General features: G+C 44.8%; 1 protein-coding gene across 4 annotated transcripts; it reads right to left on the bottom strand.

The window, feature by feature from the left end:
• Positions 1-3,085: 3,085 nt before the first annotated feature.
• Positions 3,086-14,805, bottom strand: csnk2a2b (casein kinase 2, alpha prime polypeptide b). Of its 4 annotated transcripts, XM_027017194.3 has the most exons (12): positions 13,916-14,805; positions 11,542-11,653; positions 10,112-10,213; positions 9,602-9,652; positions 8,793-8,852; positions 8,591-8,674; positions 8,290-8,400; positions 5,948-6,049; positions 5,438-5,538; positions 4,430-4,578; positions 3,791-3,867; positions 3,086-3,673 (listed from the first exon to the last, which is right to left on the bottom strand). In XM_027017194.3, exons 1-11 carry the CDS (start codon positions 14,017-14,019, stop codon positions 3,797-3,799), a joined length of 1,047 nt encoding a protein of 348 aa, XP_026872995.1. In that variant the 5' UTR covers positions 14,020-14,805; the 3' UTR covers positions 3,086-3,673; positions 3,791-3,796. The 4 variants fall into 4 exon arrangements, 3 of the variants coding, with proteins under 3 accessions (XP_026872995.1, XP_081555581.1, XP_026872996.2); XM_081699455.1 differs by lacking the exon at positions 13,916-14,805 and having other exon boundaries at positions 11,542-13,903; XM_027017195.3 differs by lacking the exon at positions 13,916-14,805 and having other exon boundaries at positions 3,795-3,867; positions 11,542-13,903.
• Positions 14,806-15,102: the final 297 nt, after the last annotated feature.

Genomic DNA, 15,102 nt, shown 5'->3' with positions numbered 1-15,102 from the left:
ACAGCACAGTCTAGTTCAACTACTCAGCTAATTACAAAGCCTTCCATCAGCTTCACAGCAGGGCAATACCTAAAGGGTTGTGTGCTGTGATTTGCCCCTCCGTGGGGTCTGAGCTGTGACTCGCCCCTCCCCGGGGTCTGGGCTGTGACTTGACCCTCCCTGGGGTCTGAGCACAGAGTGCTCAGGAAAATAAATTTTAAAATGGTTAGAAATGAGGATGAATCATTTTACCCAATTTAACAAAACCACTAAAGCGTGACGTACCCTCTTGTGAAAATTGATCACTTAAATTATACACTACAAACTGATTATTAGAGTATTTGTAAAGCCTAATAAAGTAGAACCATCGTTTATTACATGTTTGTGGTGTGTAACGTTTTTAAGATATTTTGAGCAAAAGCCAGAAAAATACTTTGCCTCAGGGAGCGAGAGCACCGCTGGCTTTTAGCCGAGTTTGTACGAGGTTCACGGCTTTATTGGGTAAACACATCTTGGCTCCGATGAGGGCCAGCCGGAGCCGTGATCATGGCTGACCGCACACTGGCTGGCATGCTTACGACATGGCTGCTGTTCAAAGTTTCATGAGGAAGATGTAGCGTGAGCCTGAGCCAAGCTGGAAAACAGGAAACGCATCGGCTCAGGTGTCCTCGCAGCACAGGAAGGTGATCTTGCAGGTGAGCCTTAAAGGCTTTGTTAGTCACACACACAGTAAGCCTAAACACACCTTACAACACACGGAAGCCTTAAAACACGTGCATCTATTGCCAGCACAGCAAGCCTTAATGCACTGAATGCATCAAACAGGCCAGCCTTAAGGCAGATTTACACAGGTCCGGCGCAACAAAGCAGTCTAACAGTCCGAAATGTCAGTTCTGGCCGTGTGGTGCATGACCGGAACGGCACGTGGAGATGCAGAGCGGCGAACAAGCTGACAAGGTTGGACGAGGCAGGGAGGGACCTTTTCACGCACACACGTGGCCAGGTGAAGAGGCGGTATCTGTTCACGTCCATGCTCATGCCGGACCTGTAATATGTGAAGCGTAGGACTTGCTCAAGCTTAACTAATCCCATCTAGCAGCCTGTGGTTCTGGTGCATAGTGGCATCCTGTCAATGACTGGACAGTTGTTATTTGGAAGTTATGGAATTTGTACTCTGAATGATGAAATTACTGCAACAGTCAAGTGTCAGCATTTAATTCAATTCAGAAATCAACTTTTCTAATAAATAAATAAATCTTTCTCAGGAAATAAAACGTAATCCTGGATAGTTTGGGGCTGCAATCCTGAACACAATTAGATTAGAAACTTGAACACTGAACAGCCAGGTTACGGGTGGGTTACCTCAACTTCTGAGCCCCATACTGTGAGATTTCCCATGCACAGTTCATGTACCCTAAAACTAACCTGTACGCTGCATTTGGGAGCTTGAAGCATTAATCTCCTGGGAAAACACGTCGTTAAATGCTTTTTGCTTAACTGCTCTAGCAAGGCTAAGTCTATTTATCTAGATTGGTATTTGGGACACAATTATCACCACAGTGCATATTCAACATTGGCTTATTGAAAGGAAATACTTTCTCCATAGTTCCCTTTATGAGCTCAGACACAGTGCGGCTCACGCATATTAAGCCACTGGCCTTCTACAGGTAAAGAAACAAGCCCTCCACTCCGAAGGACAGCATAAGCGGTACGTCGAGCTCCTGCATTTCGTCCAGGGACTCAGAACCCTGCTGAGATGTGATGAGAAAGTGATCAGCACCGCATCGCTTCATGGCCAGTGTGCAGGTGTGGCATCAGCGCACGTCACTCCTCATCTCTACAGCAACACCGGCCCTGAACGGCCAAACATTCTCTTGGAACTTGAGGTGTGAGACTGGAGGTTACGTTTTTAACGTACCCAGCTTTGGTCCACCAGTCACACATCTAGTGCCGTAAGGGCCGGTTGTCACAGTAAACAAATAGCCCACTGGTTCCCTTAGCATGGCACTGGACATGACCCCAGCCGGCGTTTAGAGTCCGTGCCGAACACATTACATAGTGCATGTCACACAAGACATTTGGGTGATCTAGGTTTACCAGTGGCACTGGCAATGAAAGACAAGAAAATAGAAGCACTATGTCACTGTGCAGAGCATTGATCTCACAGGGTTTTGACTGTCTCTGACGCTTAGGGTGGTCTTGTTCAACCTGAAGTACCTGTCTAGCATCTGTAAGTGTGCAGTAGAGCTGTAATGATAGATTGATTCTGACCAATACATTGTTTGATCGAAGGGTCTTGTTATCCAGATTACATGCATCTGTCGATATGCAACTATGAAACAGGCAATAAGAATGAGAAGATGATTGAAATCTCTTAAGTGTTCTTGGATCTCCTGCTGACTTCCCTGTCCAGTATATCAACTAAGAATCTGGGAGAGGAAATTGTATTGTAATTGTAATAACATATGCCTTGACTTAAAATTGCAAAACAGCATGTTATATCTTTAAGTTTACACCCTTAGTGAAGAGTGTCAAGAAAACCACTCTAAGGGACACAGGCATAGGCCTTGGCATCAGAGACGCTACATCCTCTGTACCACAGTGTGCGCTCTCACACCACTTGACCAAGCCCTTCAAAAAAGGTGAAAAAGGTGCGTTAAGAGCTAGGAAAATGCTGTATACAAGACAAGACGTCCAGTACAAGGGTCCTCCAGGACCGGAGCCGATACCTACCACAGCACATCATATTTCAAGGGTGGAGTTTAGGATACAGTTACACCACTTCAGCTTCAGTATACGGTGAAAGACTCAATGGACTTTGTATCACAGGCAAACAAAAGGTGCATTATGAGTGTTCAGCAATGAGACATGATATGCCGTGAGGATCTGCCAATCCTAGAGGTGATCCTCTCATCTCAGTTACAAAAATGCCAGTTTGTTCTGCCATTTCTGTAACTAAAATCAAACCCCATTTCTTTAACTTTTCTTTTTCAGTACATTTACTTCAAATGATTATTTCTTGGCATTTCTCTTCCCAAACGTCTCCACCAATGCTCGCCCAGCCCAGCTAAGATAATAATAATAATTAAAAAACAACACACATCAATCTAAATAAAATTCATTTATTGTAATTAATACCATTCTATCTAGAGCAGAGAAAAAGAGGTCCACCATACCACTTCTTCAAGGCGGTGCATAGACACCACACTGGGGTCCGAATACTGGACAGACAGACAAACAGACCAATGGGGAGGGAGGGGCGAGGCTTGCTCTGTTCTTCACTTTCCATGCTTAGCTAAATGTGGGAGGGGCAATATTACTGAGGGACTGGGGTTAGGGATGTCGGGCTCGGCAAAGGATGCATATTTCTTTCAGAAGGGGGTTGAGGTGTGTCAGGGCATCTTTAGTGGTGACCTTCAGGCTAGCAGGTCTGCAGAGAAACTGGGGCACACCCACCTTGACTGACAGAGAGACAATGCGTGTATGTTGGTGTGTGTGTGTGTGTGTGTGTGTGTGTGTGTGTGTGTGTGTGCGCGCGTGTGTGTGGTACATGTATGAGTGTATGCAGGTCTGTGTGTGACTCAAACAGAAGGTGTTCACTGGTCAGCACTGTTTTGATCCATCTTTCACTGCACTTTGAGAGGTTTCTGCCACAAGGGGTAAGAAATTGAGGTAACACGTTCTTCTTCTATTTCTGGAAGTAAAGTAAATACATACTTTATAATACAAGCTTCAGAATTTCATAGAAGGCAAATGAAAGCACAGCATAGATGATTTCAGCAGACAAACACACGGCATTTACAGGTCTAACCTGCCTTCAGCGGCTGGAATTGGACCCTCCGATGTTGCTGTCAACGTTGGCAAGAGATTGTTCCTTCAGCACTGGATCTAAAGAGAACAAGCAAGCCAGATTTAGAGTGCTGCGGCTCATCTGATCAACACCCACACGTGTCCATTGCTCTGCGAAGACGCACCTTGTTTCTCATTTGAAAAAAGTGTTTTTTTCTGTAAAATATAGATGTTTCAGCATCTGTTTATCAAGTGAATCAAGGGCACAAATAACTGTTATTGTTTAAAAAGGGGTAAGTTACATTTAACCGTGACCTGTTTCCTTTCTCCAAGATCATTTTCATTCAGTTTGCCTGACACAACTCCACAGCTGGAAGCCTACATCAATTCAACTAAGGTAAATTATATCAGCGCTACAGGACACCAGCTAAGAAGTTAACTCTCCAAGCTAAGAGCAGACACACCACAAAAGCCAAAGCAGTTAAGATCCAGAGCTAAGGGAATTTAATAAACACACAAGGCTAAGAGGTATTAATTCACAGAGCTATCTCCCAAAGCTAAGAGAAACTAGCTACATCACAAAGCTTAGAAGTGCTAACTGACAAAGTTAACACACACGGTGCTAAAGGCAGAAGCTAACACACAGTAGATATGAACTGACAGAAGTATGGGTGTTGCATGGCTTCGGTGGCAGTCAGTCTCTGCTGATGGTCATAGCGCAGCAACTTGTCCAGCAGATCCAGGGCTTCAGGGCTCACCAGGTGCTGGTTCTCCGTCTGGACAAACTGCTCCCAGCGCTTTCGCGTTTGCCTGAACGAGAGATAGAGAGAGGGAGAGATAGAGAGAGATGAATGGAGGTGGAGAGAGCGTCACTTGCATTACAGGCAGCTCATTATCTCACACTTCAGGACTGTAGCTTTCACACTGCTTTTCCCTCCACACGACTGGCTGACTCAGGTGGAGTTTGGCAGGGAAAATCACTGAACTGTTCTGTGTACTGCGCCGGCCACCAAGAACCAGATTAAGAGCCACGGCTTCAACCAGAACACGTTGTGAGGAAGTGTAATTAGTGAGGCAGTTACAGTCCTTCAACATGTAAACGGGGCAGTGGTAGCTCAGTGGTTAAGGTACTTGACTTGTAATTAGAAGGTTGCCAGTTCAAGTCCCACCATTGCCCAGTTGCCACTGTTGGGCCCCTGAGCCCTCAATTGCTCAAGTTGTTCTCAGTCATAATTGTACGTCACTACGGATAAAAGTGTCAGGTAAATGTAAAGAGTGCAGCTATTAACTACCAGTACTGTTGTAGTTCAGTTCCTTGTAGCATGTGTATTAGTAATAAACCAAGTGAAGAACTGCTGTTCTATTACTCATCACATCAGCTCAAACACAACTGCTCTCCAGTGCCTTAAATTCTCACTGATGAATCATTTCCCATCTTATTAACAGTGAATACTTGGACATTAGTTAATCGTCTTTAGTCCATATTCTATTTCTGGGCAGCAGCAGGCAGGTAGTCCACAGGTAGACATAATCTTACCCCATAACCTGACACTACGACACTGTGAAACTAGGCCTTACTATGACTCGGCCCTTCCTCGGCTGATCGTCAGTCGGAGGTGCACAGCCAGTACATGGCGACGCGCCCCAGGCGCCCCCTGCTGGTACTCACTGGCCCAGCAGGTCTTTGAAGCGAGGGTCTAGTTCAATGTGGTATTTGCGTAGGTAGCCGAACAGCTCGTCCGTCCCGAGGACTTTGGCAATACGCACCAACTGCAGGCAGAGGGACAATAAACCATCAGAACTGATCACTCATATGATTACAATCATTTAATTTCTATTTATGCAGCCATGCTAAAACTGGTACATCTGTTATTGATATTCCTATTAGCATAAGCATATGTAGTAGGGATGCAATTAGATTTTTAATTAAGCTTTATTAATTTACTGTCTCAAGCACTTTTATAGAAGAAACTGAGATCAAATATTTTAAATGTAGTAGTAGTAGTAAGCGTAAGTTTTTTTGGCCAGGTATGATCAGAATACCAGGAGTTTGCATTGGCTGCCTGACAGCCAGAACGTACACCCAGACCAAACATGTGCAGACACGTGTGCAGACAGCGTGTGTAGAAAATGTGTGTAGGCAACGTGTGCAGACACGTGCAGGTAGTGTGTGCCTCACCTGGTCATAGTTATCTTGGCCATGAAAGAAGGGTTCCTTCTGGAAGATCATACTGGCAAGCATGCAGCCGAGACTCCACATGTCCAGACTGTAGTCATACATCTGTCACACACACACACACACACACACGTCCAGACTGTAGTCATACATCTATCACAAATACACATACACACGTCCAGACTGTAGTTATACATCTGTCACACACACACACACACACACACACACACACACACACACACACACACACACACACACACACACACACGTCCAGACCGTAGTCATACATCTATCACAAATACACATACACGCGTCCAGACTGTAGTTATACATCTGTCACACACACACACACACACACACACACACACACACGTCCAGACTGTAGTCATACATCTGTCACACACACACACAATGTCCAGACTGTAGTCATACATCTGTCACACACACACACACACACATGTCCAGACTGTAGTCATACATCTGTCATACAAACACACTTCCAGACTGTAGTCATACATGTCAGACACACATACACACATGTCCAGACCGTAGTTATACATCTGTCACAAACACACACACACGTCCAGACTGTAGTGATACATCTGTCACACACACATACACACACACCCATCCAGACTGTAGTCATACATCTGTCACACACACATACACACGTCCAGACTATAGTCATACATCTGTCAGACACACACATATCCAGACTGTAGTCATACACCTGTCACACACACACACACACATCCAGACTGTAGTCATACATCTGTCACACACACACACACACACACACACACACACACACACACACACACACACACACCCAGACTGTAGTCATACATCTGTCACAAACACACACCCATCCAGACTGTAGTCATACATCTGTCACACACACATACACACGTCCAGACTATAGTCATACATCTGTCAGACACACACACATCCAGGCTGTAGTCATACACCTGTCACACACACACACACACACACATCCAGACTGTAGTCATACATCTGTCACACACACACACACACCCAGACTGTAGTCATACATCTGTCACACACACACACACACACACACACACACACACACACACACACACACACACACACACACATCCAGACTGTAGTCATACATCTGGCAGTCACACACACACACACACACACGCCCAGACTGTAGACATACATCTGTCACACACACATACACACACACACGTCCAGACTGTAGTCATACATCTGTCACACACACACCCATCCAGACTGTAGTCATACATCTGTCTCACACACACACACACACACACACACAAATCCAGACTGTAGTCATACATCTGTCAGACACACACATCTAGACTGTAGTCATACATCTGGCAGTCACACACACACACACACACATGCCCAGACTGTAGTCATACATCTGTCACACCCACACGTCCAGACTGTAGTCATACATCTGTCACACCCACACGTCCAGACTGTAGTCATACATCTGTCGCAAACACACACCCGTCCAGACTGTAGTCATACATCTGTCACACCCACACGTCCAGACTGTAGTCATACATCTGTCACACCCACACGTCCAGACTGTAGTCATACATCTGTCGCAAACACACACCCGTCCAGACTGTAGTCATACATCTGTCGCAAACACACACCCGTCCAGACTGTAGTCATACATCTGTCACACCCACACACCCGTCCAGACTGTAGTCATACATCTGTCGCAAACACACACCCGTCCAGACTGTAGTCATACATCTGTCACACCCACACGTCCAGACTGTAGTCATACATCTGTCGCAAACACACACCCGTCCAGACTGTAGTCATACATCTGTCGCAAACACACACCCGTCCAGACTGTAGTCATACATCTGTCACACCCACACACCCGTCCAGACTGTAGTCATACATCTGTCCTAGACAAAAGGCCACAAACACACAAACCAGTGTGCTGTCCAGAGTCCAGAGCACTGGTGAGCAGACAAGTTGATGTATGGAAAGAATCAGCTTAAGTGTTTTAAACATAATGGCAAGAGGAACTGAAGAAATATTATTTCTTAGAAAAAAGGATGATGGTTTAAGAACACAAATGTGAACAGACGATAATAACAACAATGGTTCAGCCATATTGTGTCCCGGAGTTATTAACCTCCATTGCCACTTATTCTATTCACCGCAGACGATTACCAGGACTGACCAACTTAACCCCACCACACTTCAAAACGACATCTCAAAAGGCACGAGGTGTAGCCCCCCATAGTAGTGTGCACTGCACTGAATGCATGAGCTGTAATGACAGGATTAAGAAGCAATGAGGGAATGTTCCTGAGAAGGTACCTCACCTGGTAATCCACCAAGAGCTCTGGACCCTTAAAATACCGGGACGCCACTCTGACGTTGTACTCCTGTGCAGGGTGGTAAAACTCTGCCAGACCCCAGTCTATCAGTCTCAGCTGTTTACACACACACACACACACACACACACACACACACACAGACCCCTGTTCACAGTACTGGATTCACATACAAAAAACCACCACTATTTTTGTAAAAATACATTTTTTAACAAATCAGCGCGTCATACTGCCACCTGGTGGCTGATTAGTGTCATAACTTAACACTGATAGCACAATGGTAGCGAACCTTCCTCAACTGATGGTCGATCATAACGTTGTGGGGTTTCACATCACGGTGCATGATACCCATACTGTGGCAGTAGTCAAGGGCCTGACACACACACACACACACACACACACACACACTTTAATACTGTAAAAACACACACAATTACATCACTGCTGTACAGTAATATGAATATAAAGGCAAGAAAAGTATTTTATCTTACCTTTAGTAGTTCATACATGTAAAAACGTATATCAAAATCTGTTAGCTTCTGGTACAGCTCCTGAAAAAGAGGTGAAGTAGTGAAGTAGTGTGTGCAGCTGGCCTGAGGTCAGGTTATAAACTGAACCACCCTAGTGAAATAGTGTGTGCAGCTGGCCTGGGGTCAGGTTATAAACTGAACCAGCCTAGTGAAGTAGTATGTGCAGCTGGCCTGAGGTCAGGTTATAAACTGAACCAGCCTAGTGAAGTAGTGTGTGCAGCTGGCCTGAGGTCAGGTTATAAACTGGTACACAGCTACATAGGTCTGAGTGTATCCTGCTCCAAACATATCAAAAATATAAAATAAACATCTACAAATATACATATCCAGTGAATCCATTCCCCCCCCCCAAGATTTCCCACAAAACACACACACACAATTATATATTCCATTGGCCAAATGGAACAGACCAGTGTGTTTATTGTTAACACCAAATAGGGTTTAGTTCTTACTAGGATTTACTGGGATAGCTAATTTCACATTAAAAGATTACTGCTGTGTAGCTTGAGCGCTGTTGTAAATTTGCTGAACTTGGCTCTCTTGTTTCTGGTACTCTGAAAACAGCTTGAAACACCACCCTGAACAAAACTGCTAATTGCAAAGTTATCACACCCTCTGCTGGTGAACTCTGAGCCAGTCCTGCTGCAGTCATAGGTAGGTTTTCCTGAGTGTGACTTTCACTGAAAGATGCTTTAAGCGTCATGGTTTTTTTTTTTTTTTTTTGAGAAGAGTGTTCATGTAAAGTACAGAAAGATCCAGAGTGAACATACCTTAAAATCAGTGTTATTGATGCATTCAAAGACCAGTGCAGGCGTTCGAGACTATTTGCAGGTACGAGAGAGAGTGAAGGAGATGAAGATTAATGGGGCTTAATGTCAACAGAACAACAGAAGTCAAACAGCATGGCAATCTAAAGACAAATGATCCCGGTACTGCAAACATGTCACTCCTGAACAAGGTCTGCTTTGTACACATCATAAACACAAATTGATGGTCACTGGGATTATGTGCAAATGCATTTTGCAAACATATGCATGAAGACCACAGGAAAGGTTGTGGATAAAGAAAAATAAACTTCCAGGTGTAATATTTGCGGTGAATTCATGGCAATGGGACAGCCCAACTACTTCCTGTCTTAAATCAGGCTGAGACTGCCAACTGCAGCACTACGGCCCAAAGCCTAATTCATCTCCAGTGATTGGTCTAGTAATTTATGCGGCAGCATCGGCAGCCAATGGAAAACAGGAGTGGTGCAGTAGGCACCAACGGTTGGAACGTACCACTGGGTCCTTCACCGTATCCACTAAACGGATGATGTTGGTCCCACCCCTCAGGTTTTCCAAGATTTTGATTTCGCGCTTGATTTTCTTCTTCTTCACAGGCTACAGTGGTGACAGACAACAAAAGCAAAACTAGCAGATGTCAGTATACTGAAATTAAAGCAAACAAAACTAAGAAGTTCCAAATACAATTAAATAAATATCACTCCATGTCAACTGAAACAAAGCCAGAAATACCAATTAAACTAAACAATAAATAAAATGACTAAAAGACATTTAGAATTGTTAATTTTATTTCTAGGCTTTGAATAACTGATGACATCCTGTGTAAGGAAAGACAGCAAGCGGCACTGCTCTCGGAAGACATGACTGAATAAATCGTACATTTTTAGTCAGATTTTGTATAGTTTTGTAAACCTCCTAAATTAAAGTGACCTTCCTACACTTTTTCCCTAATGGCTCCTAGGCTGGATGTAAAGGAGAAATAAGTCATTTTTTCCCCAACAATTCCTCCTCACTTTATGAAACAGCCACTATACTGACACCTACTGGCCGGGATGCGTCAGAGGGTAGTACTAAATCTGTCAAACATGGCTGCTTAAAGGTGAGTGGACCTGCGCAATGGGTAGTTAGGGACTACCAAAAAATCTGATTCTTCATCTCATGTGAGGTGCACTTTATAGAAAAATGAAAAAATAATAAACACAACACAATGACCAATTGCTCCTGTAGCCCCTGAAACAGCCAGTGAAACCAACAGATGTTGGTACAATCAAGAATAGCAGGTGACTTTAATGAGCTACACTGATCTGCAGGACACACTGAAGCAACCCAGACTGGCTAGGGGTAAGAGGTCACTGACAGCACTACAGGGGCCATCAGAAACAACTACAGCATGAGTGTTAAGAAGCCAACTGGAGTGGTTATTTAGTATAGGTTGAAGGCCTGACACACACACGCACGCACGCGCACATGCACGCGCACATGCACGCACACATGCACGCACACATGCACACACACACGCACACACACACACACACACACACACACAAACACACACACAGACACACACACAAACACACACACAGACACACACAGACAGACACACACAGACAGACACACACACACACACACACACAGACAGACACACACACACACACACACACACACACAGACACACACACACAGACACACACACACAGACACACACACACACACACACACACACACACACACAAACACACACACAGATACAGACACAGATACAGACACACACCCAGACACAGACACAGACAGACACACACACACACACACACACACACACACACCCAGACACAGACAGACACACACACACACAATCACACTCACACACACACACACCCAGACACACACACAAACACTGTGCTGTGGGTCTTGGTGGTTGCTGTCACCTTCAGAATCTTCACCACCACCTTCTCACTGTTGCTGACGTTGATGGCCTCAAACACCTCGCTGTACTTCCCCCGGCCAAGTTTACGCACCAGCTGGTAGTCCTCCTGGTTACTGTGGGAGACAGGCGCCATGGTAGCACAGCAACGACAACAACCGGCGCAGACAAAACAGCAGCAGCTGTTCTCGAACGCCTTGTTGGCTGAAAACGCTACAGAGGATTGAATCAATCCAGCCGTCGTTCTCTCCAAGAAGGCAAAGGCAACACGCACACAGAAACAAAGCAGCATTTAAAGTGCCAGTCCACTGCCTGATAGACTGCCTAACTATAATAACTGAGCAGAAAGAGGGTGTTCTGCCAGTCCAACGCGTCCAAATGACCCCATCCAGTCCAACCATGCTGCAATTAAGCTCACACAATCTTACTTGTTACATGCAAATTGCAACAATAGCCGGATAACCCATTTCCTTTTCGGGTTGACGGTAGCATCTTTCAGTTTGCCCACGTCTATGTTTAGACAGTGAACGGTCTCAGGGAGTCCCAGGGTTGGCTAGAGCAACTGGTGCTTTTTTTGCATGTTACAGATGCGATGGCACATGAGCCCCACAGGCCTGCTTGAGCGCAGAACGATGGCCTGTCCGTGCGGGATCGATTCTGGCGTGAAATGTGAAGCGCGCGCAGCATGCAAACTCACTACACCGCACGGATGGCGCAGACAAAATCCTGCAAAAGACGTTTTTAGCACGTCTCGCCAGTCTGAGACAGACTGAAACCAGATATATTCGAACAGTAGTGATGTAAACAAAACAATGCAGAACTGTTACATGCCCACGAGTATCATATGGGAGAAGGAAAAGATTAGCCCTGTCTCGCTTTATCTTAGATTAGCCCTGTCTCGCTTTATCTTAGATTAGCCCTGTCTCGCTTTATCTTAGATTAGCCCTGTCTCGGTTTATCTTAGATTAGCCCTGTCTCGGTTTATCTTAGATTAGCCCTGTCTCGGTTTATTTTAGATTAGCCCTATCTCGGTTTATCTTAGATTAGCCCTGTCTCTTCTTATCTTAGATTAGCCCTGTCTCATTTTGTCTTAGATTCGTCCTGTCTTGTTTTATTTTAGATTAGCCTTGTCTGGTTTTATTTTAGATTAGCCCTGTCTGGTTTTATTTTAGATTAGCCCTGTCTCGTCTTATTTTAGATTAGCCCTGTCTCGTCTTATTTTAGATTAGCCCTGTCTCGCCTTATTTTAGATTAGCCCTGTCTCGCCTTAGCTCTGCAGGCACAACACATCCTCCAGACGGAGACTAGAATCTTATTACAAAACTCTTAGTAGACTCTTATTACTAAACTCTTATTACTAAACTCTTACTAGACTCTTATCACTAAACTCTTATTACTAAACTCTTATTACTAAACTCTTACTAGACTCTTATTACTACACTCTTATTACTAAACTCTTACTAGACTCTTACTAAACTCTTATTACAAACTCTTACTAGACTCTTATCACTAAACTCTTATTACTAGACTCTTACTACTAAACTCTTACTAGACTCTTACTAAACTCTTATTACTAAACTCTTACTAGACTCTTATCACTAAACTCTTATTACTAGACTCTTACTACTAAACTCTTACTAGACTCTTACTAAACTCTTATTACTAAACTCTTACTAGACTCTTATCACTAAACTCTTATTACTAGACTCTTACTACTAAACTCTTACTACTCTTATTACTAAACTCTTACTACTAAACTCTTACTAGACTCTTATTACTAAATTCTTACTACTAAACTCTTACTAGACTCTTACTAAACTCTTATTACAAACTCTTACTAGACTCTTATCACTAAACTCTTATTACTAGACTCTTACTACTAAACTCTTACTAGACTCTTACTAAACTCTTATTACTAAACTCTTACTAGACTCTTATCACTAAACTCTTATTACTAGACTCTTACTACTAAACTCTTACTACTCTTATTACTAAACTCTTACTACTAACTCTTACTAGACTCTTATTACTAAACTCTTACTACTAAACTCTTACTAGACTCTTATTACTAGACTCTTCTTATACTCTTGTGACTAGACTCTTATTACTACTCTTACTAGACTTTTATGACTCTACTCGGTGAATATTTCAGTGCTAACACAGACGTGGAGCCTGGGGCAGTGGGAAACCAGTCCCACATACCATCAAGGGTTACAACAAAACCGAAACACACGTCTCAAAAAAGGAGTTGCCGCTCGATTCGTTTTGAATGTGATGTGGCCCTTATGTCAGCCTCTGGGTGCATTTAAATAGCGGGATATAAGGCGACAGACTTTGAACTGGGACCTTCGCCCAGCCCAGTGCTGCGGAGTACTCACCTCCAGCTGGGCACATGCGCCTCATAGTCCCAGTACTCCCGGCTCTTCAGTGTGTTGACATCGGCGTACACCCGAGCTTTACTGCCGGCCACCGGGCCAGGCATGGCGGGCAACGGGGATCCGTATCCGCTACGCCCGATCTCCCTCGGCCCGGGGGTCTAGTCAAGGTGTTTGATATCTTGGCTTGTGAGAGGGGAAGCCGATTAACGACACCCGTTTGCGGGTGATGAACTGATGGGGTCGAGGAAGACGCCAAAAAAGACTGAGGTAGAAATGGCGTCTTCACGTAGGGAGAGCAAAATCACACACAAAAAAACTTTGTAAAAAAAAATGTAACAAAAATCTCCCACAAACCCAAAGCTGGAGAAGGCGGGGGGGTTCTGTAATTACAGCGGATTAAACCCCCCCACCCCTGATGAGCTGCAAATCCAAGAGCCAAAGTATTAAGATCCGGCAATATCCCTCACCAGCAGCCTTCAAGCGGAGCGTCTAGCACGGCTACGGATCACAGCGTGAGAGCCCGGAGAAACGCGGCTTGGGCGGACAAATACACCCCCCCCCCCAAACCTGGGGGTAAACGGAGCGGCGGACCCGCTGGAGAAGGGAGCGGAGCGGCGGAGCCGTGCTGGTAGCTCGGTAGCCTGCTCGCTAACACTCCGGGAGACTCAGAGTCACCGAGGACGACGAACAACTGCGGGAGAAAGCCTCTCGCGTCCCACCCGGACCGTCCACGGTGGTGGGAGCTCGCAGGTTTTCTTGAGAGATTCCCCGGGCCGCACACCCCCACGTACCGCAGGGAGACTCTCCGCAACACGGGGACCCGGAAACGGAGCGGCGCGTCCGTCAATTACGACAGGGCACTCGGAAGTACTCGGAGCGGCCGTACTGCGCATGTCAGGGGTTGTAGCGCAACTCTGGGCCTGTTTATATGCACAGTGACACAATAGCCCAGGGGCTTCAGTACTGAAGCAGCTTTAAGTTGCTTTACTTGTTTGTCCCCGAAACAGTTTCTTGCACTTAATATTAAGAAAATAATAAAATAACGTGTATATATTATGGTGTGACTTGGGCGTGTAAATTGTAATCCATATCTATGTGTTTAATAACTCTAAAAACCAGTTATTTTTAGTGTTTTCAACTTAATCTATCTTTCTCAAATTTTATTAAGTGTGTAACCGTTATAATTT

Source organism: Electrophorus electricus, chromosome 16, assembly GCF_041902795.1.
Source record: "Electrophorus electricus isolate QZ-2024a chromosome 16, ASM4190279v1, whole genome shotgun sequence".
Taxonomy (NCBI): Eukaryota; Metazoa; Chordata; class Actinopteri; order Gymnotiformes; family Gymnotidae; genus Electrophorus; species Electrophorus electricus.
This window is presented reverse-complemented; position numbering and strand designations above follow the sequence as displayed.